This window comes from Trichogramma pretiosum, unplaced genomic scaffold, assembly GCF_000599845.2.
Source record: "Trichogramma pretiosum strain Unisexual culture from Peru unplaced genomic scaffold, Tpre_2.0 scaffold85, whole genome shotgun sequence".
Lineage (NCBI taxonomy): Eukaryota > Metazoa > Arthropoda > Insecta > Hymenoptera > Trichogrammatidae > Trichogramma > Trichogramma pretiosum.
In genome coordinates this window covers 170,542-192,523 of record NW_019640935.1, presented here as the reverse complement: position 1 = coordinate 192,523, position 21,982 = coordinate 170,542, and the positions used below count along the sequence as shown (strand labels likewise).

The 21,982-nt window shown below is 40.3% G+C and overlaps 1 protein-coding gene across 1 annotated transcript; it reads right to left on the bottom strand.

Annotated features, from left to right (window-relative positions):
- Window positions 1-6,977: 6,977 nt before the first annotated feature.
- On the bottom strand, window positions 6,978-18,164 carry LOC106659282 (diuretic hormone 44). The gene is made up of 3 exons (XM_014381725.1): window positions 17,904-18,164; window positions 9,029-9,238; window positions 6,978-8,752 (listed from the first exon to the last, which is right to left on the bottom strand). Exons 2-3 carry the CDS (start codon window positions 9,227-9,229, stop codon window positions 8,387-8,389), a joined length of 567 nt encoding a protein of 188 aa, XP_014237211.1. The 5' UTR covers window positions 9,230-9,238; window positions 17,904-18,164; the 3' UTR covers window positions 6,978-8,386.
- Between the last annotated feature and the right edge of the window lie 3,818 nt (window positions 18,165-21,982).

The window sequence follows — 21,982 nt, the reverse complement described above, 5'->3', positions numbered from 1 at the left end:
CAGTCACTTCTTCGTATATTACAATATTTCGGACGGATCCAAGAATCTATTATATCGAGCTATTTGCAGTATGAAGTTCATCACGTTTTTGCTCATGCTTTATATATTCACAGTATACGTACCATCTTTATTATTTAATTTTTTTATATATTTTTTGAAATGTGTCCAGAAAAATTGATATAAAATATGATTTAGAATACAAAGCACGAGAACAACTTATGAATAATAGCTACTTTGGACATTTTTATTAGGTATAATATGCCTTGCGAGAACTGTACGTTGAAAACGTAGCATGTTTGAATAAAATGCCTTGTAATTTTAACAGGAGTTCAAAGAGTATTTTTCCGAATCAGTGAGGTGTAAAATAATGGAATATTCAACAGAGTAAATTTCCTCAATGAGCAGTTTCATGTCAAACAATAACGCGCCAATTGATACTGCCAATGGAGGAATAAATGAATAATGACCTGCTCTTTGCAACCAACGAACCATTATCGGGAAATTAAATGAAATTTATAATCCGTATATGTAGGTTTAAGTTAAACTTGAGCATAATCAAACTTCATGTTTTAGGATTAGTTATTTGAGATTACTTTTGAACAAGTCCAACATTTTGTTTCAAAGTATAACTTAATTTTTAACCAATGCTAGTACATACAACTAGAAGGTATACGAAGCCAAAACTTTCGAAATATTTTTTCGAATTTGAAACTTTGAAGAAGTCTTTTGTTTCAATCTAAAAGTTTTGAATTTGAAAAAAAAGTATTATTCCAGTAACACACAAACAACTTGCTTGTGAATACGCGAAATTTTCATTGAACTCTATTTTGAAAAAGCTCTATATACAAAACAGTGAATTTTTTTTTTATCAACTTTATAATTCGGAAAAGTTATGCTTTATGCTTTATCATTTTTACTGGCAGCAGCTTTGGGTGTCTAGCGCAATTTAGACATTTTTAAACGGTATTACTGACAACAATATCGAAAAATTGATATTCATACGTTATTAACCAACACTTTTATCTCCTAAATCAATATTCCCAATAGAATTCAAAAATGTTTAAATTAACTTTTTGAGCTTTAGTCAATTCACTTGGGTTTAAAATAGCTCACGTTCTTTGCATTGTATTTGCTTTCAGCGTATATTTTTTTTCAATAATGTACTTAATGGAAAATATCAAAGGTTTATGCCCTAACTCTCTCGATATACTTCAGTGAAAGTCCCCTTCACCGGCCGTTCCCCTAGCCATGACCCATTGATCACCAGATTAAGTGAGCAGTATCTGCTGATCTAACAGCGGTTAGTTGTAGTCAGTGAAATTCAATAGCTAAGATTACTTTTACATGGTCCATTAAAAATACAAAATCAATATCATGGGATAAATTTGAACATATAGATTCATAGATATTTAATTACGCTGGATATGGGCAATTTTTTCCGATTATTCCAAACACAAGAATCCCCCAAAATACACATAGGAAAACTTTATACCTGTACAGTCAAAAGATAGTGAATCAGTTCAAATGTCTCTACTCGGGAATAGCCTCTATAGATGAAAATAGTATATTATGCAACAAGTGCGTGAAGAAGATTACTTACCCAGGAGGTGTTTTCGAAAAGACACTTGGGTGAGTCATTCACCTCACGCACTAGTTGCATACGATATTTTTCAACGTTTCAAAGGTTAGAAAAACCATGTTTTACGCAACGAGTGTTGAAAAAAATTAACAAATTTAGTAGTGCTATTAAATTGAGATGCTTTTAGACCCAAATCAATCGCCAATAACAACAAAGTAACGATACCGAAAATAAAATTCTATTGGTCATTTCTGGATAAAAAATCCATCGATGTTAAGATGCGAAGGAATCCCTCTCTCTTCCCCAGAATTCAACGCAGTTTACGAATATGTGAACCAAATTATCCTATGACGTCTGGTTCAAAAACTCGTTTTTGAGCCTATCACAAAGCTTTCTCTTGGATGAAGCAATAATGTATTGTTTATTAAAAATTTTTTTTTTTCAATAAACGAGATTGGATGCATTTTGTTCTTAGAGTAGCATATCGAGCCTAAATTTAATTTTACATTAGAATTTTCATCAGTCATCGACTTAGTACTGGTGATTTTGTCCCAAAAATTCTATAATGTACACGCTTTTTGAACATTTACAGCAATGTATTGAGATCTTGACGAAAAAGCGCTAATAATGAATATGCAATTATGTAAAAGAGCTGGTAATTGTTTTTCACCTTCGGATCGAATATTGGATGTGACGTCCTTTCACCTTGCCGACAAAATTGAGGCTAATTTTTCAATATGATCAATTCGAACGTCCTTTTTTTTTCTTTTCAATACTGTCATTGTAGCCAAGTCCAAAATGAAATTATTAATTTGGCCGGATTATTACAAAAAAAAGGACGGAAGAAGTAATCCTGTTTCAGTGGAGCAAAGTCACCGACAGAATTTTTAATAAAGAAAAGCCAATTGGATTTTTCTTTTCATCGAAAAGTTTTCTCGCTCGGTCTCTGTCGCGCGCGAGAGCCGCTCGTGTGTGTATTTTTTGCCTTCGTCATAGTCAATAGAAGCAAATATCGGACACACACGCGTGTGCAAATCAGTTTATAAATATATAGAGCCGTACATGCGAGGCAAGGCAGAGACTTTCTCGCTATTGTCCTGCCTATAGAGCACACGCGCGCAGACACAGACGAAGCCGGTGCGTTGAAAAATTTACATATCATTGGCTCGAGAATATAACGCAGCAGCAAGACGTAGCTTGGTGTAGCTGCCACTAGTCGGTAACGGGTATAAAATCGATCGATCGAACATTTGTATTATAAAATGTTCGTGTGTTTAGGTGGCTGGTTGATTCTACAGGTCTGCAGCGACGACGAAGACGACGATGACGCCTCGTCAGTACTCGTGCAGGATTTCATACGTACGTCGATAATTCCAATCCCAAACAGGAGCGACTCGACGTAACATTTTGAGAAAAAAAGTATAAGCGAATTCAGAGTGCGATTCTCCAGCGATATTTTCCTAGCCTATCGAGAGGAGTAAAGCGAAACCGCATTTAATTTGTGGTCCTTCGGAGAGGCGACTAATTCGACGAGACGCGCGGCTTGTTAACGAAAATAGCTCCGGCGGTCGTAGGCGATCATTAAAATTGCATCCAATCCGTTGGTCCGACTCGCTGTGACTGTTTACGATCGGCTTTTACACTCGTGCCGGCTGTGGGCCCTGCTACAACTCTCGGGCCAGAGAAATTGATAAAAAATGAGCTTTTCCCAAAAACGTCTTTGCGCGCGCGCGCACAGGACGACATAGTAGAGAAAGAAAATAAAATTAATGACGTCGAAGAGTAATTCGCGCGGACGTGTATAGCCGGTACGTATAGTCGCTGTACGTCGTTGAAGCACGCCGAAGAGCCGAGCTAGCGACGAGCGTTGAAGGAGAGTAAGAGAGAGAGAGAGAGATGAAGAAATGTGCGACTTGCCGAGGAAAAAAAGCCGAGGCGCTCAAAATTTAAAGCACGACTTTTTCATTCCTGTATAATACACATGAGATATGTACGGCACGTGATGTGAAACTCGAACAAGTAAGAAATTCGCGTGTCAAACGTGTTTGAATGTCGCAGGCTCGCCGTCGTCCCATCTGTATACATACGTATCGCCGAGCATTTGCTCGTAAATGACTGTTTATTTCCGTGGGAAATGAGAAAAATTGTCTGCGCGAGAAATGTACACGTACAATTGCTACGCACCACCAGCGCCATATAAGCTGTACTCGCTACGCTACGTCCGCACCTTGAAAAGTATATCAACCAGATGCTATATTATATAGCGTACTTCGTGAGCAAAGTCGAGTAACAAGCCATATGCTACATAATCACGTGCGTACTCCATTATCCTTGAGCATCGGGAGCGCAGAGGGACGAGCGGCACATTTTTTATCCTCCCTAATGCGCGCAGCTCGAGCTTCGTATCCGCGCGCGCGCGCGACTACTTAACATCCCCGAGAAAACAAATGCGGCCACTGTACACGCGCTGACAAAAAAAAAAACTGTATCAACTTTGTCGGTATATACATGTGTCGTGCGCGCGCGAGCTTTGCTTGTACGTACACTCGCATGTGCCTTTTTTTTTTGTTGTATTCGTGCACACGCGGCCCGTCGCGATGGCGTTGCAAGACTCCATTACGCGTCCATTATTCGTCATTTATATGCGAAAACTTATCTTACCCACTCGCAGCTTATATTGCCCTTACACGTATAGATTTCTCCGGGCAGCCAACCAGTGTGTTTGTGTGTGTAAGTAACTAAGTGTGTTAGTGTACGTGAGTGGTGCGGCAGGAGTTTCTAAAAATAAAGCTCGTATACATCGAATAAGCTGCAGCGTAAGGAAAACTTGAGCTCGGCTAAGCGAGCTTAGCCAATATATAGCTCGTCTCTGTGTGCGTGTGAGTGAGTGAAAGTTTGTGTAATCACGCGAATCCTTGCCTTTTTTTCGTACCTTGAGAATAAAAAAAAAACGAGCCAATTCGAAATTAGACATGCATAACGACAAGTCGAGTCGAGCTCTGCTTTTCGCGGATCCTTTCAAAATTTTCTCAAACTGAGTCAAAATATATTTGATTTAGACCATTTTACTACCATTACTGACAATTTATTATGTTATCTATCACGTCTTTTAACTATAATGATTCAAAAATAATTATCTCTTTATGACAGATTTTTTAATATTAATTAAATATTTCTAATTATAAAAGAGTAAAAAAATTTAGTTAGTGTGACATTCTTACAGAAAATTAGTGACACATTTGAAAGCCATTGTTTATACATTTCATTTTACATCTCACCTCTATATCTAGCGTAATATTTTGAAGACACTTATGTTTGTTTGGATGATTTTTATTACTTTTTATAAGTGTAAGTGAAGCTTTGTGTTCGCAATATGGTGCGACGTAACAACAAAAATTAAATAGACTATTTATACACCTTAGATCAGATAGAATTGACATTTTTTATTATTTCTGTAAACAAAACTTTCTTACTATTGTATATAATTCTCCTATATTTTTGAAGAACTCATTTTGGTTTAATACTAAACCTACAATCTAAAATAATTTTAGATTGTAGGTTTAGTATTAAACAAAAATGATGACCATTGAAAAAAATTTACGCATGAATACGCAATGAAATGACGAGTGACACTAAGGAAGAAAATTCATCGAAAATTAACGTTATTCCTGAAAAAAAAAGAAGCAAATGTAGATACAAAAATTTGTTGCTAAAAAGAAAATAAGTGACGTTCTTCAGCCAAGTGAATGTCTGAGAGGGGAAGGAAGGGTATAAATAATTCTATTTTATTATTTCTGTTAATTGTTATTGACTAAAGAAAATACATCAGTCATTAAAACTTAAACACTGAGAAAAAAAATTCATTGATACAATGAAAATTTAATTAAATACAATCTATGAAAAAATTTCATTGAAATAATCTTTTTTTATTTCATCCAACTAAAGTTTCATGAAACGTTGGTAAAAACAATTAAATATTTTGTTGGATAAAATAAAGAAAGATTATTTCAATGAAATTATTTCATAGATTGTATTTAATTAAATTTTCATTGAATCAATGAATTTTTTTTCTCAGTGAATAAATACACCAATTCTATACAAGCATCTTTTATTATACTTTCTCAATTTAAAATAGGTTTCATAATATTACGAATTAAACAAACTTTTTTTAAGGATATTATCAATGAAACCGAGGAAATCGAAAATAAATGTTCGCACGTCCATAATTAACTTTACAATTATTTTACCTTACTTATACACTTATTTTGACTTTGCCACTTACAGATTTCTACATATAAATACTCACCATCTAGGGGAGGCAGCTTAGAGTGAAATCATGGAATATTTAAAATAGTTGAAAAATTGGTATAACTTTGTTTGAAACAGTAAATCGTTACATTTTTGCACTATAAAACACACTAAATATCTTAATTAATAAATACAGTCGTTCCTCTTTGGCATTGAGAATAAAAAAATATTTTGTAATACATTTTTCATAACTTTTAAAATGTTTCATTACACTATGTTCGTACTACGGACTACCCTTAAATAAGTTTCCTTATTCAAGTAAAGAATAAGGTTATTTCTGACTTGAGATCAAATCGCTTATAATAAATACGCGGCATTTGGTAACCACTCCAATATTTTCTTCGGATTTTTTATTCGCCTAATCGAGCACTAAAGTTGCAGCGTCAACGCGCGCTTCGCCGTCGTCGTCGACTTCCAAGGCAATTGGCGTCCGGCGTGAGAAAGCTCGGGCTTTCTTTTTGTATAAAATACACAACGGATATTATCAGGCCTTTGATGTATTTTCGTCGTGCACCGCGATGAATAATCGTTGGAAATTGGCTCAACGCAAACTCACTTGGAGAAAAAATTGAGACGTCTTTTTTTCATCGCAATCGTGAATATAATTTATTGTCGTACCCTTGGAGCATGATATTAACGAATGACTCATATTTTGTGCTTTATTATGCGAGAAATTCATCGAATTCCCAAATAGCAATTTTATCGACTTTGCGGACTTTGCTGACTTCTTGAATGCATTCGAGGGATGTCATGAAAATCAACTCTTGGAATGCATTCATGCTCCAATTGTACTCGATTGGCCCCCAGAAGAATGTGAAAAAAATTACCGTTACTTTACTGCCATCTATCAAGAGTCGTTCGTGGATTTGATCGCACATGCTGCATGATATCGATTTAACCAACGGTTGATAATGTCGAGCCTCTTACCTTCAAGTATATATAACAAGCAGAATCGAATCCATGCTTGGGGAAAAGAAATGCTTGTTTTCAGCTGCAGGACACTCGCACAAAATAATCCAGAAATACGAGGCAACTTGTAAATTTTCTTAAATACTTTATTTTTTGGTTTTTCATTATATTTATCGAACAGTTGTGTTAACTAATAATTCTACATGATTCGGAATTTTTGATCTTCGCTTGCGACGCTTTATTTTTCTTACGATAAAATTTGACACTGTAAGGATATTTTAGTTAAAAGGTTGAACATTGATAAATTATTAATTCTTATTGTTAATCGTGATCGACATTGAAGTATAGTTTTTTGAACATTCAATGCTATATAGTTTATTTTTTGCGATTTGAGCTCCTGGCAATTTTAAATTAAAGCAACGAGAATAATGATATTGCCTGGACACTCAAAGCTCTCTTTAGACTAGCTACAACTAATACGCTGAATTAAAAATGTAATTCATATCTAATTTCGTTATTAGTGCTTTGACCGAATTTTCGAATTTTACTTGTATTGTTTAAATTTTTCTTAATATATTTCTGTACTTGATCTGAGCTAGCAATCAAATTGTATCATTATTATTAATGAATTTTATAGGGTTAGTATACGAAAATAGATACTATGCTTTTGAATGACAAATGTACATTTTTATTATTATAATACATCATTTTCAACAAAACGTTATAAAATCAACGTCTAGTGTCATTAAAATCTAAACTATAACATTTTGTACAATATAGGAAACAAAATAACTGAAGGATCAGATGCCTGTAAGAATCGATGTAATTAAAATACAATATAAACGTTTAGTTTCAACGGCTCGAAGTCTTTTAACTCTTACATTTTCAGTTATAGTTATATTAATATATTTGTTTATACGCATAAGGTACGTACGTATATAACTATGTCCAATATTACACGAGATTAAAATACAGTCATATTTTGATACATTATCTATGTTAGCATACCATATGGAATGAGTCAGAGTTTTTATTAAAAAAAAACATCAAACAGCATAATAATGTTCACGTTGGCCTAGCGAAACTATTATCGGACATGTTGATTTCTTTATTTGTTTACTTTTGTCTTTTGTTCGCGGTGGTATAAATAAAAAGTCGTCTATTTGTACGATTTACAATTGTCGTGGACTGTACAATATCCAATGCGCAACACTCACGTCGATAAATAAAATACATTCAAGCGTCTATCGAGTTATACAATCGTGCGTACAATACACATTGCTAAATGTACGCAAGGGGGTGGGTCATAATCATTTCGATAGTTGTACTGAAAAAAAGGCGTCTTTCGACGAACGTCGACTTCTTCTACAGCACATGACAATAGTACGCGGACACAAGGTAAAAGGATGATACTCTGTCGCCGATGCTCGAGATCGAACTCGGTGACGATCGAGCTAACGGCTGCACGCATCGTAAGAGCCTGAAAGCCAGCGAGGTGACCAGAAGAGAAAAAATCCGAACGAACCCCGGGAAAGAATAAAAACAGCGAGGAAAAATGGAAGATGCGGTGGTGGGCTGCCAGGTCGGGGCTCACTGCATCATGAGCTCGTCGAACTGTCGCTGCAGCTGGTCGTGCTCGAGGCTGCTGTCGGCCGCCGAGGAGTCCTTTTTCCGCGCCATTATCGAGCTGCCCGGATAGGAGGAGCGTTTGCCCACCGAGTCGAGGAGGCGTCGGTTCTCGCTGATCTGTCGCTGGTCCTCCATGGCCTTGCGCCGGGCCAGCTCCAGCAGGACCCGCTGACGCAGCACGTCCACCGAGTTGACGATCGACAGCGAGCCCATGCGCTTGTCGCGGCCATTGCTGCTGCTGCTGCTGACGTTCGAGTCGGCTTCGTTGCTCGTCGTCCCCGTGTCGTGCTCGTTCAGATACTCCAGCATATCTTCCATCGACTTTCCCTGTAATTAATTGACAGTTCTGATCATAATGTTCGACGGTTCATTTTCACGGGCTACGAGTTCGATCGATGAATTCTCACTGCTCATCCAAGTCCTGAACTTTGTTCGCGCCTCGAGGGAACGAGCCGACTAATTTATATACGCTCGCTCGATCGGATCGATATACGGTTAAAAATACAGCCTTTGTCGCTATTTTCTTTTTTGCCCGACCACGCAGTCAAAGTTTTATACACGCGCGGAACAAAGTTGAGAACAAAGAGAAAAAAAATTCGATACCTCGGCAACGAAATCCTTCTGATTGACGAGTAAGATGAGAAGAAATCGATCGCGATCAACCGGGATCTGTAGGCTCTGAATGGCGGCGTTGTGACTGCTCGTGCGCGCCAGTGGTCCGGCTTGTGCGAGTCCAACCAGAGTCGTCGTGGCCAGCAAACTCAGCAAGCTCATCATGCTGCACCTTCGCTGCTGCTTGCCCATGGATCGAGTCTGGAAAAATTCATCAATAACGCCATAAAATAATCATCGTTAGATTTTTCAATTGACATTATATTTTTGATACTACATTTCTCATACAAATGCTTAATAGTATATAGATAATGGCCTACTGAACAAAAAGGGGCTATTTGACACGTTTTAAATTACCTTGCCATTAATTGGCTTGTTTTTGGCGATTTTTATATTACAATTATATTGCAATTTATTGATTATATGACGATTGTAAGTCGCATTATAAATATCCTGAAAATGTCAATTTGATTGTCTCGAAAATTTTTAACTACTTTACAATCAAAACACATAAAAAATTGCTGCACAGCTCCTACCGCTAGATGGCGAGTGCCTTCATCTATAGACTTGCAAGTGGTAAAATAAAAATAATTGTATAAGAAAAGCACCGTTTCGAAATTTCTTCTATTATCAAATATTCGATGTCTTTTCCTTTTCTGCAATTTGAAATTGGAAATTAATTTTCAAATTAAGCAATACTTATAAATTTTTCTTAGTTGAAGCATAATTGATGTTATTAATACATGCGCATCTTCGACCAAAAGATATTAATCTTGACAAATTTGAGGCATATCTCTTATTTTCAATGTTCAATGCATAATTAGAAATGATTTGAGCATATTTGCTCGCGCATATTTCGAACGCGTCATAATTTTATTTAAAGATGAATTAAATTTCAAAAACATTGAAACTTTCCATGAAAATTATCTACGTTATTACCCAACGATTAACGTGATTATTTCTTTTTACTCGCACAGTGAAGATGAAACATTGGGATAAAAAGTCCGTTGGATCTGTAGCAGAGAAAATCAAAGATGAAAATGTTCGCAAGTACTGGTAAAAAGTACGTCACTAACGAGAGCCACCACTGCAAGTAGATGTAAAAAAAAAAAAAAAAAAAAAAAAAAAAAAAAACAAAGAACGCGAAAAGAGAAGGCCGTGTAGGTACGCTGCAGCGCTGTTCGGTAATGAGATACATTATTCACGCGTGCAGCGAGGATGTATGCATATTTCATAATTCTCCGAAAGAAATATTCGACGAAAAAGCCGGATTTTCGAAGAAATGCGAGCCGCTGCAGCTTAACGACGAGCTACAGCGAGCGCGAGCTTGTGAAATTCGGTACAGCTATGCTATGCAGTATTATATGTGGAGCGCCGCGCGCAAAACAAATGCGTGATTAAATTTTAATCGAACGATCGCGCGCACTTCATACGTATTTATTTTAATGGGGTTTAGCTATGCTCGAGCGCGTCTGAGTCTGTGTGTGTGTGTGTATGAGTGTGTGTGTCACGGATCAGACGCGTGGTGCAAGTGGGCGAGTCGTCGTCGCATCGGTCCGTCGCAGTCGTGCCGTCGCCAACTGCTCGACGACTATACTACCACCACTATATATGCTCGATTTTTCACGCCAACTTTTATCTCGCTCTCTCTCTCTCTCTCTCTCGGTTATTATCTGCTGCCTCGTGCACATCCGAGCGATTGTCAACGTTTTCATTATAAATCCGAGAGTCGGAGACACTGTTTCGCGCGGGCGCGCGAGAGCAACGTGTAATTATACACTTTGGTATTTCATTGTATTTCAGCTGCTGCGCGATATTTCTACCTGTCGATCCGGCCGACATGCAAGCTTGAATACGTAATCGCGCGCCGCTGCACGTCAGCACGTATTATCTCATCGGATCGCAAGCTCCTCCCGCTTTTTTTTTTTTTTTTTTATTATATTGTATATCGACGACTGAATTGTTCCGAGCTTCCTATTCTGCATTGGCAGTTGGCGTAAACGAGCGAGCTCGTCGACTAAAAAGTCGCAAACATTTATAAGGATCATTTTCCAAGCCCAGTTTGTGTACGCAGATCGGCACGATTCATCGACGAGCTAAATGTAGCAAAGACAGTATCTGCCGAGAACGTCGGGACGATTTCGTACCCTCGGCTGGTTATTTTTACTCTGGCGTAATAAGTTGCGTCGTCGTTGTCGTCGTCGTCACGTGATCCCTTCATCTACGGTCAAGAGCTCGAACTCTCGCGCAGGCATGTTAAATGAAAAAACAAAATATAAATATAAACGAAACTTCAAAGGCGCGTCCGGCCGTGGAAATGCGCCCCTGCAACGTCTTACCATATCATTACTCGTGCTACTTGCATGCGCCCATATTTTTTTCTCTCTCGCTCTCTGTGCTCGGTCAATTTGCACCGAATGTATGTGATATTCATGAAAGCGTAGCCGAGCTTGCGTTGCGCTATACTTCGTGTCGCATAATTAGAGGCAAACAACTTGAGCTGCAGTGCTTCTTTAAATTACGTCCACATTTCGTATACGCGCAGACACCTACACGCATGCACACAGGCCAGTGGCTGCGATTCTCTCTCTCTCTCTCTCTCCCGGAGAAAAGAAAGCTAAAAAGTTGACTGTAAAAATCCAAGTGCGCAGGGGTGCTTAATTTTCAGGAAATAATCATTTTATACATCGACTGTATGCACTTGGTTAAACGACGCGAAGCTCGCACTCGCTCGACGATACCGAGCTGAGCTTGAGCTTTTTTTATCATTATGAATAGCGCGCGAGTTCGAGTTCCAGATGTCAAACGAAAATTTTACATTCGTTTCAAGAGCCTTCGCTGCGAAAGAGATTTTTTAAAGAGCTTCAAGTTGAAATTTCTGCCTTTTTTGCTAAATTACCACCTGAGAATCTAATCGTCCGAGGATTTGGGCCATTAATTCGTTTAACTCGAGACGGGACCAAGCTAAAATAAAAATGATGAATTCTTAGCAGTGATTTTCAATCTCACTAAAAGTACACCTCGGAAAAAACTGTTGAATATTTTGACTTCTTCGCGTGTCATCACTTTATTTCATTTGCTGTTCATTTATAGTAATATAATATGTGCCCATTTTCAATTCAATTGTTCAATTGGTTTGTGCACAAAACTACAATTTTGGTGGGTGACATTTTGTGTATTTAACATTTTTGATAAATAATTTAAACTTGAAATTAGACCTACACTTCAATAAATTTGATGTTGTTATCTGAAGCGGATGAAATTCTTGCCTAATATTTAATCAGCCCCTGCATAAGATCAAAAAGAGAGATTCATACTGAAGGTGCCGTGTGAATTGATAATTTTTCAAGTCAATAGAAAGAAGAGAAAGTTTCTGTTCAGTAACTGAAAAACAATTAATACAAGCTCACAGAGTTCTTTGGAGTTCAATTAGCATTCGCTAAAGAGTAAAACAACAGAAATGACTTTCAGTTTGTATGATACTAAACTTGGGCAATAAGCTGTACATTCTTAGTTATAGATGTAAATCAGCATGTAATGTACAAAATCACTGCATTTTTCAAGTTAATAATAGCCAGTGGCTTTCAATTGATTTTACGTTTTGAATTTCATAAAAAAATTGAAAAATTGTTACAAAGTAAAAAAATTGTTACAATTATTAAATTCGTGTTGTCATGTCCAAAAAAACAAATAGTTTTTCAACGCTAGGATCTCAGTTGACAGTTGAAACTCGGGTTGATACGTAATAAGTTTTGCGTACGTAAAACCTACGGCAGCCGTAGGCGACAGTGACTGAAATCGAATCAATTCTAACTCAAATTTTATAATAAATCTAATATCAATCACTGACAACATTCTTATTCTTCAATACAATATGATATTATTTAAATGCAACAATGAATAGAAAATCACAACTCCCACGTATTTCCTATTTTTGAATTTGTGCTCTCAAAATCATACAGCATAAATCCTCCAAATTTGTTTCTCTTCTTTAGTTGCCTTACGTAACTCGAAAACTGATTTAGTTTTTTCTCTGAAGCGAGTCAAATTTATACATGGACTGATTCGATTCTACGCAGTATTTTAGGTAAAACTAAATCAATCCATTACCGAAGCTCAACAGTTGGTCTACGTCATTTTACACGCATCTAGACTGACGTAGTTCACATGGTTGAAAATAATCATCACAATCAGGACGAAGAAATGATGCTCAATACGTTTTTCTTCGCATTCGTGAAAATAGCTCTACTCTAATTTACGGATCTACGCAGCGTATGTGTGATTGCATACAGGTGTAGGAAGGCAATTTCGAATCTATATACGGAGGTCAAGACGTCCTGCGCGCGATTCATGAATTCGATTGACAGTAGTATTGAACGCCACACACACGCATCTATCCAAACTAGCCGTTTGATTACGATACAGTAAATGTTTTTTTATCCGCCTTTCCTTTTCTCCTTTGCAACGGGTATAGATATGCTGCTCTCTGACAATCGCGCATCTGATGATTCGATAAAAAAAGAGGAAAAAAGCTCGAGCGTGGCCATGGACGTACATTCCGTTGGTCGGCGTAAGAAAATCCTGCAAGAAACATCCGAGCTGGGAGAGCAAATTTTATTTCTCGATGACAAATTCGAGACGACGATCTCGAGCTAGATACGGGGCAGTTTCGTTGGCTTAATTAAGCGTTGCACACCCACACTTGCACGAGTCCGACTACGAGAATAGAGCCAACGAAGAGGATATCAATTTGCCCTTGCGCGTACGCGAAGAAAAGTGACTTGAGTCAACAAGCCGTCGATGACATGATTTTTCTGTTTCCCGAGCGCACAAAAGCTTTAGTGTTGACAAAAATCAACACGCTATACTTGTTGCGCCCACGCGTCCAGCTCTCTCGCGTTTTATTGCACGGTAAATATAATAATACACGTATAGCGGCTTGATTAATTTCCTCATCCCCTCTCGGCTCTCGCCTCTGTTCTCTGCTCCGGTTCGCTGTGCAAAAAAATAATTTTTTTTTCTAGCTAGTGCGACCACTAGAAAAACCTTAAGCCCCCGACTGAAGCATGTAATACGTATCAATTTTCATCCGAAAATTACAACTACCTCGCTACATACGTAGCTCGTGCCTCTAGACAATAATTTTTCCGCTTATACGTGTACATTTCTGAGAATAAGTACTTATACACTTGCTTATGGGCGGGGTAATTTTGCCTCGAAACAGTCGAAACGGTAAGTACGGCAACAACAACAATCGTATAACTCGAGGCAACTAATGCCCAACTTTATTATAAGGTCGCAGTCTTGGCTACTAAGTACGCTCGTCTCGGCGGAAAAAATTACCCAACTTTGATAAATTTTATTTTTTACGATCGCTCTAAACTCGAGTACATTATAATGCGTGCGGAGGCTTTTCTTCTTCTTTTTCGTGCGTTTCGAGATCTCCGTGCGACCGACGAATCGATCGTGCATCGAAGTTTGCGCGACGTGTAATCGTTGCGACGTTGTTGTTGTTGTTGTTTCTGCCAAAGGTGTCATCAAACATGTATAAGGTTTCGACGCAAAGGCGTGCACTGTCGCAGAGCGTTGAGCTGCCATTCGATCGCCCGGTTATATACTCGCGAATTAAAGGCGAGTCGATTTTTTATTTTCAACGATAGACGCGGCTTTCGAAATAATGCACGCCAGCCCCGGTTTTTCCATCTTTTTCCCCCTGTAATCATGCGAAAGTCTATTTCTTCGGAGCCACGGGAAATTTTTTCTTACTCATACGCGGTCATCTGATGTATTTATAAGTCATCGTAGGCTATTGCGGCTGGCGTACACAAAGCGTATTGTGTCCCGTAGCCAAAGATCAGCTTATATCCTTCTTTTCTTTTCTCAACAAAAAGCGAGTTATTAATTCGGCTAGGTAAGAGACATAAAGAATTACGGCGATGGAATCGTTGGATCGACAAGTGTTGGCCGTGCAGATCACGTGCGGTACGTAATACGCTCTCGCGTCTCATTGATATCGATGAAAAACGTTTAATTGTTTTGTCGTAAAAGCGCGTTGACTGCAAACATATATATCGGCCGACGAGTGAGCGACGTTTCTCCGCACTCGCTCGATATATAGCTGAGCTCGTGTAAGCGAAGATCTTATATGGCCCGTCGGAGGGACATTCGCGCAAGCTCGAGCTTTTCATTGCATTTATGTATCGTATATACGACTGTAGGAAAGAGAGAGTGAGTGAGTGAGAGAGAGCTTAGATCGCTGCACAGGCGGAAACAGAGAAAGCAATAGTCAACGAAAGCTGATATCGCCGGGAGGGAAAAAAACCCTTATAAAGTTCAATTCGACGAGAAGAATATAGCCCCGCGCCCGCGCATATATCTCATGATTAAAAACTATTACTTTTCCCTTCCAGCCCCCTGGCCTCCTCGTCGCACCAGCTCTCCCTCCGCCAGCTCCTTTCCCTTTTTTTTTCTCTCCCGAAAAGAATAAAAGGCGAGCTACGTAGCAGCTGTATAGCTTTATCGTATAAAGTATATATACGTCGAGCGAGCCGATTTTATCAGCTGATCCGAGGGAATAGATTTGTGCACTTTATGTGTATGCATTAGTGACGCAAGTTGTCGAAAGAAAGGAAGGAACGGTGTGCACCTATATAAGGAGGCGGAAAAAATCGTATTTCCGCGATCCGGCTGCGTATCTCCGGCTTTTATACGTACGATATAAATGACAGAAAACAATATGCATACGGAATTCAGTCGAGTAAATACTCGAGCTCGACATGGGAATGGCTCATTTTTCTATTCGAACAAGCTCGCGAGTGTAGAATTTATTTATTTCTTTCTCTCGCTGCGTCTCGATACGTACCTCTCCAGTCGATTCGGAAGGCAATGTCGAGTCAACCGATGCATCGGAAAATCAGCCGATTATTATTATCGTCGTCGTCATCTGATTTTTTCCTGTATATCGTTGTTTATTCGAGGCAGCGTAGCGCGTAATTACATCTTTCATATGTTACTTAACGCAATTTCATCGATAATCCGAAATATTTCCCTCGGTAATGACGAATTGCATCTGTACGAGAGCTCAGCGTGAATATTGAATGATCGCACTGAATAGGCCGAGCGGCCGGGGCGAATAATATCTCCGACCTCTGCCCTGATTATGTTGTACGATAAAAAATCATTATTTGCCCTGTAAAAACTAAACGATGACTGTGAATATTGGTGGATTTTTTCGCACCCCGACGAGGCAAAAAAAAAACACTTGCGAGTAGACGAAGCTCATTAAATATTGAACAAAGTAATTCATTGGCGCGTCTAATTCAGTCGCAGCAAACAAAAAAATTAAATATTCCTGCCGTCTGGAGCCTGTCACTCGCTCGTCAATTGTAATTTCAGTGTGTATATAGTGCCAAATCTCTGATCCCCAGTTGTTTTACATGAATATTTCGGCAATCGTCCTGGGATCCGAGAATAAATTGTCAAAGTTTTGAAAATACACTTTTCTCTCGTCACCGCGCTTCAATGGAGAATCGTACTTATTTTATTTCTTTCAATCGATGTTTCCAAGTATTCGAATGATTGAAATAATATTTGTAACGTTGCACAACACAAAGACACTTTTCGACCGCAAAGAGTTGCGCATCCACGCATTGTTATAACAAAAATACGGCAGCAATATTCGGAAGCATGAAAACATACATTTTAATGTATTTTTCTATCCCCGGAGATGTATAAATTTGTGTGCGGGATTAGAAAATACGTACGAACGGCAACGAAAATAAAAAGAAACGAAACGAAAGCAAAAAATCGCTGCACAGAGCGAAGAGCAGTATCAAATTTTTGCAAGATATCGCACGAACATATAGAAATCCTTCGATTACTTCTACGTTTTGTAACTTGTTAAAAATACCGGAGAAAGTATCGGCACGGGCCTTGTGGGAAATATCTCGCAACTTTTGCTCGTTTATTTAGCAGCAATCACACGCGAAAATTTTTCCCTTCGATTTATTCGCACAAAGTTCGTAGCTCCATGAAATTTCAATTAGTAGCAGCATTACACAAAGCGTACCGTTGTACGCGTGGAATTTCGCGTTATTAATTTGCGCATTTTCTACATGATAAATTAATGTCAATATTGATTTTCGAGCGGAAAATGAAGCTGCACACAACAACGTGTATATTAATGCACATGCAGCATGATCCGCAAGGGGGCTGGAAATAATATCTTTTGCTCGAGGTGTGTCTCGCAAGATAACCCTTGATCATTTCTCGTGCGCGTCGCTGAGTAATGGGATAAATATGCATCGGCCGAAGACACCAGGGTGTGTTGACCCATGCTCTAATTAACTCTCCATGGTACGTCGTAGAGCCATCGTGACTGTTTTTCTCCCCCTCGTAAGCGATTGACGAAAAAAAGGACTCGTTCGAACGCGTCAATTTGATCCTTTATAGGCACGAGAAAGCACCGGCAAAGCTTTTTTCCCCGAGGAATTAATTTAATACGCGTCAGAAAAATCTCTTTGACACTTTCTTCCTGACTCTGCTACGAACTTTATGAACAGACGCGGACTCCGTTGGCGGAGATTCGATTGGAAAAATTAAATAAAAATTGGTGTAACGAGCGAGAGCGATACCGAGCTAAAAGCCGATACAAAAAAGCTCGCAGAGTTGGTGACTTCAAACGAGAAAGAAAAGGCGTAGGTGCAGTACAAAACGCGTCGTCCTGGGCTATTTGCGGGCTGACACAACGTGAACGCGGAATTACGTTACCTTGCACAAAGATGATCAAGGATCACTTTCAAATCGAGCAAAGAAAAAAATTAAAAACTTGGAAAAATATGGAAAGGAAATAATGGCATAAACTCACCGATTATTCTTTGAAATGTCTGGAAAACGGCTGAAAGACACCGGAGAAAAGTGCACCACAAAACGTTGAGTCTCTCTGTCCGTCTGTCTATCTCTTGCACAAAAACTGCTTTTCGGTCGGTCGGAATCACTGGTCAAAAGAATCGGAAAACTTAAAAGGCGGGCGCAAAAAAAGCTCGACTTGCGGTGCTGCTCTCGGTGCGGGGGGACACGAGCGTTTGTGTATGCGTATCGTGGCCAGGTGCTACTTGTACGCGTCTCGGGCGATGTGTGATAGCCGTAAGCTCGTCTACCCCTACTTTTATAGAGTCACACTCGTCGGTAAACGCAAGCACAAGAGCAGCAGCAGCAGCAGCAGCAGCGGTATATGTGTAGAGATGCGCGCGCTCTACACGCGTCTGCACATATATCAAGTGGAGCGAACGCGGGCTGATTTTTACGTCGCTCGTACAGGTGGTATGCGCGTACGTACGTACGTATGTACCTACGTATACGTATATATTGTACTCGCGGAGCTCAACAGGCGCGAGCTTTGACGCAGCTTTTATTTTTCGTCGCGCCAGACCGAGCAGACACCGAGGCCTTTATAGCACGTATAATTAATACCTTACGAGCTTTCAAATTTTCATGCTTGATTCTTCGTCGTACCCTCGTCTCCCTTCTGTATACGCGTTTAAGCTGATCGATTGGAAAGTTCATGGGCCGGCTCGCGCGCTCGTCCTAAAGCTCATCCCAAGGAAAACGTAAACGCGGAGGCGTCCCGAAAGCTCTCCACGAATATACGTCACGCTCGGCCGCGTGTGTAATACGTCGCGCGCGCGCAACTTTCGGTCCTCTGCATGCTTTATGATTTAATATCTTACCAGTCAAAGCTCGCGACGCTTTTCCAACTGGCGTATACGAATTTTTATACGCACGCAGCTACTTTTTTCGTTCGCTGTAGGCGAGCTTTGCATTTACGCGCGCGACACTTTTCAATGCCCCCGAGGACGCCAAACTTTACGACTATTTTACTCACCCTCCTCCCTCTCGAGGCTCTGACGTACATAAGTAAGAAATCTAATCAGTGATACGTGTGAACATCCGTCCGTATTTATCCTTTTTTATTATTTAATCTCCCTGCAAATACGTATGTACGTGCGAGCAATTTTCTTCTTCTCCTCTTGTTTTTTCATTCTCTGCAGCTCTCTGTGCGCCGGACGCAACGAGAGTCAACAGGCGGCGCGTATATTATCGGCGGACGATTAAACAAATGATCGAACGGCAAATAAACGTCAATCGTGACAGGAACACGAGGCGCGTAACAGCTATTGGGCCGCGATGACGCTGCCTCGCCAAAGTCTTGCTCTATAGACTATATGTGTGAAAGTAATCACCGATAACAGCCGTAATTGATCGAAAGAGACGAAAATCGCCCAGGCGTGCCGACGCTCCTCGATTCGTGTACTTGCTCGTAAAAGACGGGCCTCGGTAAAAAATATGTATACAACGACTGCGCGCTATACAATCGCTCGGATACGGGGCGCGGGATGAATTTATGCGCTCGGGATACCTGTTGAATGCCGCGCGCATGTGAAAAACGAGATCTCATTCGGTGCCACCCACATAGATATATATTGAAAGAGTACGTTTACCGTGGGCAAAGCTACGCGGCACATAAACAACGTCCTTAAGAATCCTTAGATAATCATTTTATATTTTCTCATGAGAAATGTAATACGATGCGCCAAGTTTTTTCTCGCTATAAGACGTTGCGATGTACGCCATTTTAAATGTAATTGGTTTTTCTCGAAAGATTCGAGCCCTTCCACCAACCCATGCTATATACTCCTTCGTTTAATCATTAAAAACATTCTCATCGCATACGTAAGCTCTCTCTCTCTCATTTTATAGGGTACCAACGTTCCAAATCCCGTAATTGAATTGCGCAACTCGAACTTTTTTTTTCTAATTTCGGGCTGAATTTTTCAAGCCAAACTTCTCTCCCGCCTGCGGAAGCTGCACAAGTGGCTAAAGAAATTTCAAGAGAAATAAAAATTACGAAAGAAAATTTGCTCCACTTGATTCGCTCGGCTAGTTGAATGCAATTTCGAACAATGAGTATTAATTATGTCGAGCTGCATGCGAGTGCGAACCGGCCCAGAACGGGATCTGCGTCGAAGCATATTTCAGCTGCCGAGCGAGTGCACACCTCGTATAGTATTCGAAAAAGAAAAGGAAAAAGTCGAGTCGCGCAAATAAAAGCCGAGTTAGATTTTGAGTGCAATCCGTCGAGAGTTTTGTGCCTCTATAAGCTCGACGATCGGTTAAATCGAAATTCAGCTTCGACACGAATGCAATGTATGTATTATGCGTCAAAGCCGCTAGAACATGTATAAAATACTTGAAAGACTCGCCACACCTGCGCGCTGCCGCGCGTCTCCGATCTTTCATATTATACGCGCGCCTTTCGTTCTCTCTCTCTCTCTCTCTCTCTCTCTTTCTCTCTCGGGCAGGTATCGTTTGATTTTATCGACCGCGTGTAAGCGAGACTTTCGCAGTTGATTCTCTCGTGGTTTATTTTTGCGCTCACGATCCCGCGAGCCCCTGTCTCCGAAAGGCAATTTTTTTCGCTCCACCTCGTTTTTTGCATAATCTCTCGTTTGTCGCTGGCCCTTTGATGATAAAACCTCCAACGATGAAAAATCAGCTGGAATACCTATGCGTACAGCTAGGCCGTTCGGTTCGGGTCGCGTATAAGCAATGCGATCCTCGCGGCTAAATTAGCTTACATGTGTATACGTACTATCGATTCAACAAACTTGCTCCACATGCTCGAGGGTTGGCAAACTTGAAACTTTGGATGCAGTTTCGAAGGGAAATTTATACGTATATAGCATCGCGCTATATGCGTCGTATATTTTGCGTCGGTAGGGCGAACAACAAGTCTTGTTTCTCATGCCTCTTTACGGCGCGGCCAAAGGTGTATCGTAACGCTGAAAAATATCACGGCGGATCAGAAATTACCAAATAATGCTGGCATAATGTGGCACATTGCGTAAGAGAGCGCGAGAGAGAGAGAGATGCGATGCGATGCGACGACGCGACGGCAGAGGTGCGCTCGCAGTTCGCCTACCTGCGTGCGTATCTTTTAGAAGCAATCATAATTTTCTGCACGGGGCCGGCCGTATAGCGTATATACATGTAGCGCCGCCTCGGTGGAGTCTATATAGACGTTTAATCTCAAGCAGCCGCAAGAATTCGAGAGAAAGAAAGTTGAATGACAAGAAAAAGAAACCATATAATAATGGCAGGCGCTGCTGCTGCTGCTGCTGCTGTTGCTGTTGTGCGAGTCGACGCTTGCGATCTCGGAGCTATATACGTTATAACGAGAGCCAGTAGCTCAGCCGATGAGGCAATCGTTTCATCTCTCGTCATCGTCATCGCGCGAAGCTACGAGAGTCTTTCCTGCGCCTCGCCTCGCCTCCTCGAACCAGCCCAGCTCGACCAATTTCTTTTACCTCTATAAAATATACACACAATGAAAAAAGGCGAAGGAGAAGAAAAAAGTCAGAATCGATCCTTCTCATCCTACGTACGACGAGATGTGTGCCGCGAGCGATGGGCAATTTTATAATATACACAAGCAGCCGAGAGGAGGCCAAAACAGATAGGAGCCGATCTCTGCGTGGCTGCCTATTGTTTGCCTGGATCGCCGAGAGCTTAGGCGCAGTCAATTGTTTCAATTGTTGTTGTCTTTTGCGGCATTCTACAATGCCTGCATGTATACACGTTCGAGACGTCGAGCGAAGCGCTGAAAATGCGCGTGGAAAAGTTTAATTGTGCCTCTTTTCGCATTCGCCACGCAGCAGCGATGACGATTGTTCCCGCGTGGCTTAATTTTTCATTAACGCGCGCCAACATATAGGCCCCGGATCGCGTGCGACTTTTCTACATCGGCTGTATCTTTACCCGGCGCGCGATAAATCGCGCATAATCATTGCCTCAGAGATGTTTTTATTTATTGCCACGCTCACGCACACACACGCATTCGTATACGCGCACCGGCTCGTTCGCTAATGTACGTACTCGAGGCTGACG

What these genes read in the sequence shown, in the direction of transcription:
- LOC106659282 (XM_014381725.1), bottom strand. Translation starts at nt 9,229, where the DNA reads ATGGGCAAGCAGCAGCGAAGGTGCAGCATGATGAGCTTGCTGAGTTTG. An exon ending in AGAAGGATTTCGTTGCCGAG is followed by an intron (nt 8,753 to 9,028) that starts GTATCGAATTTT and finishes AATTAATTACAG; the next exon opens with GGAAAGTCGATGGAAGATAT.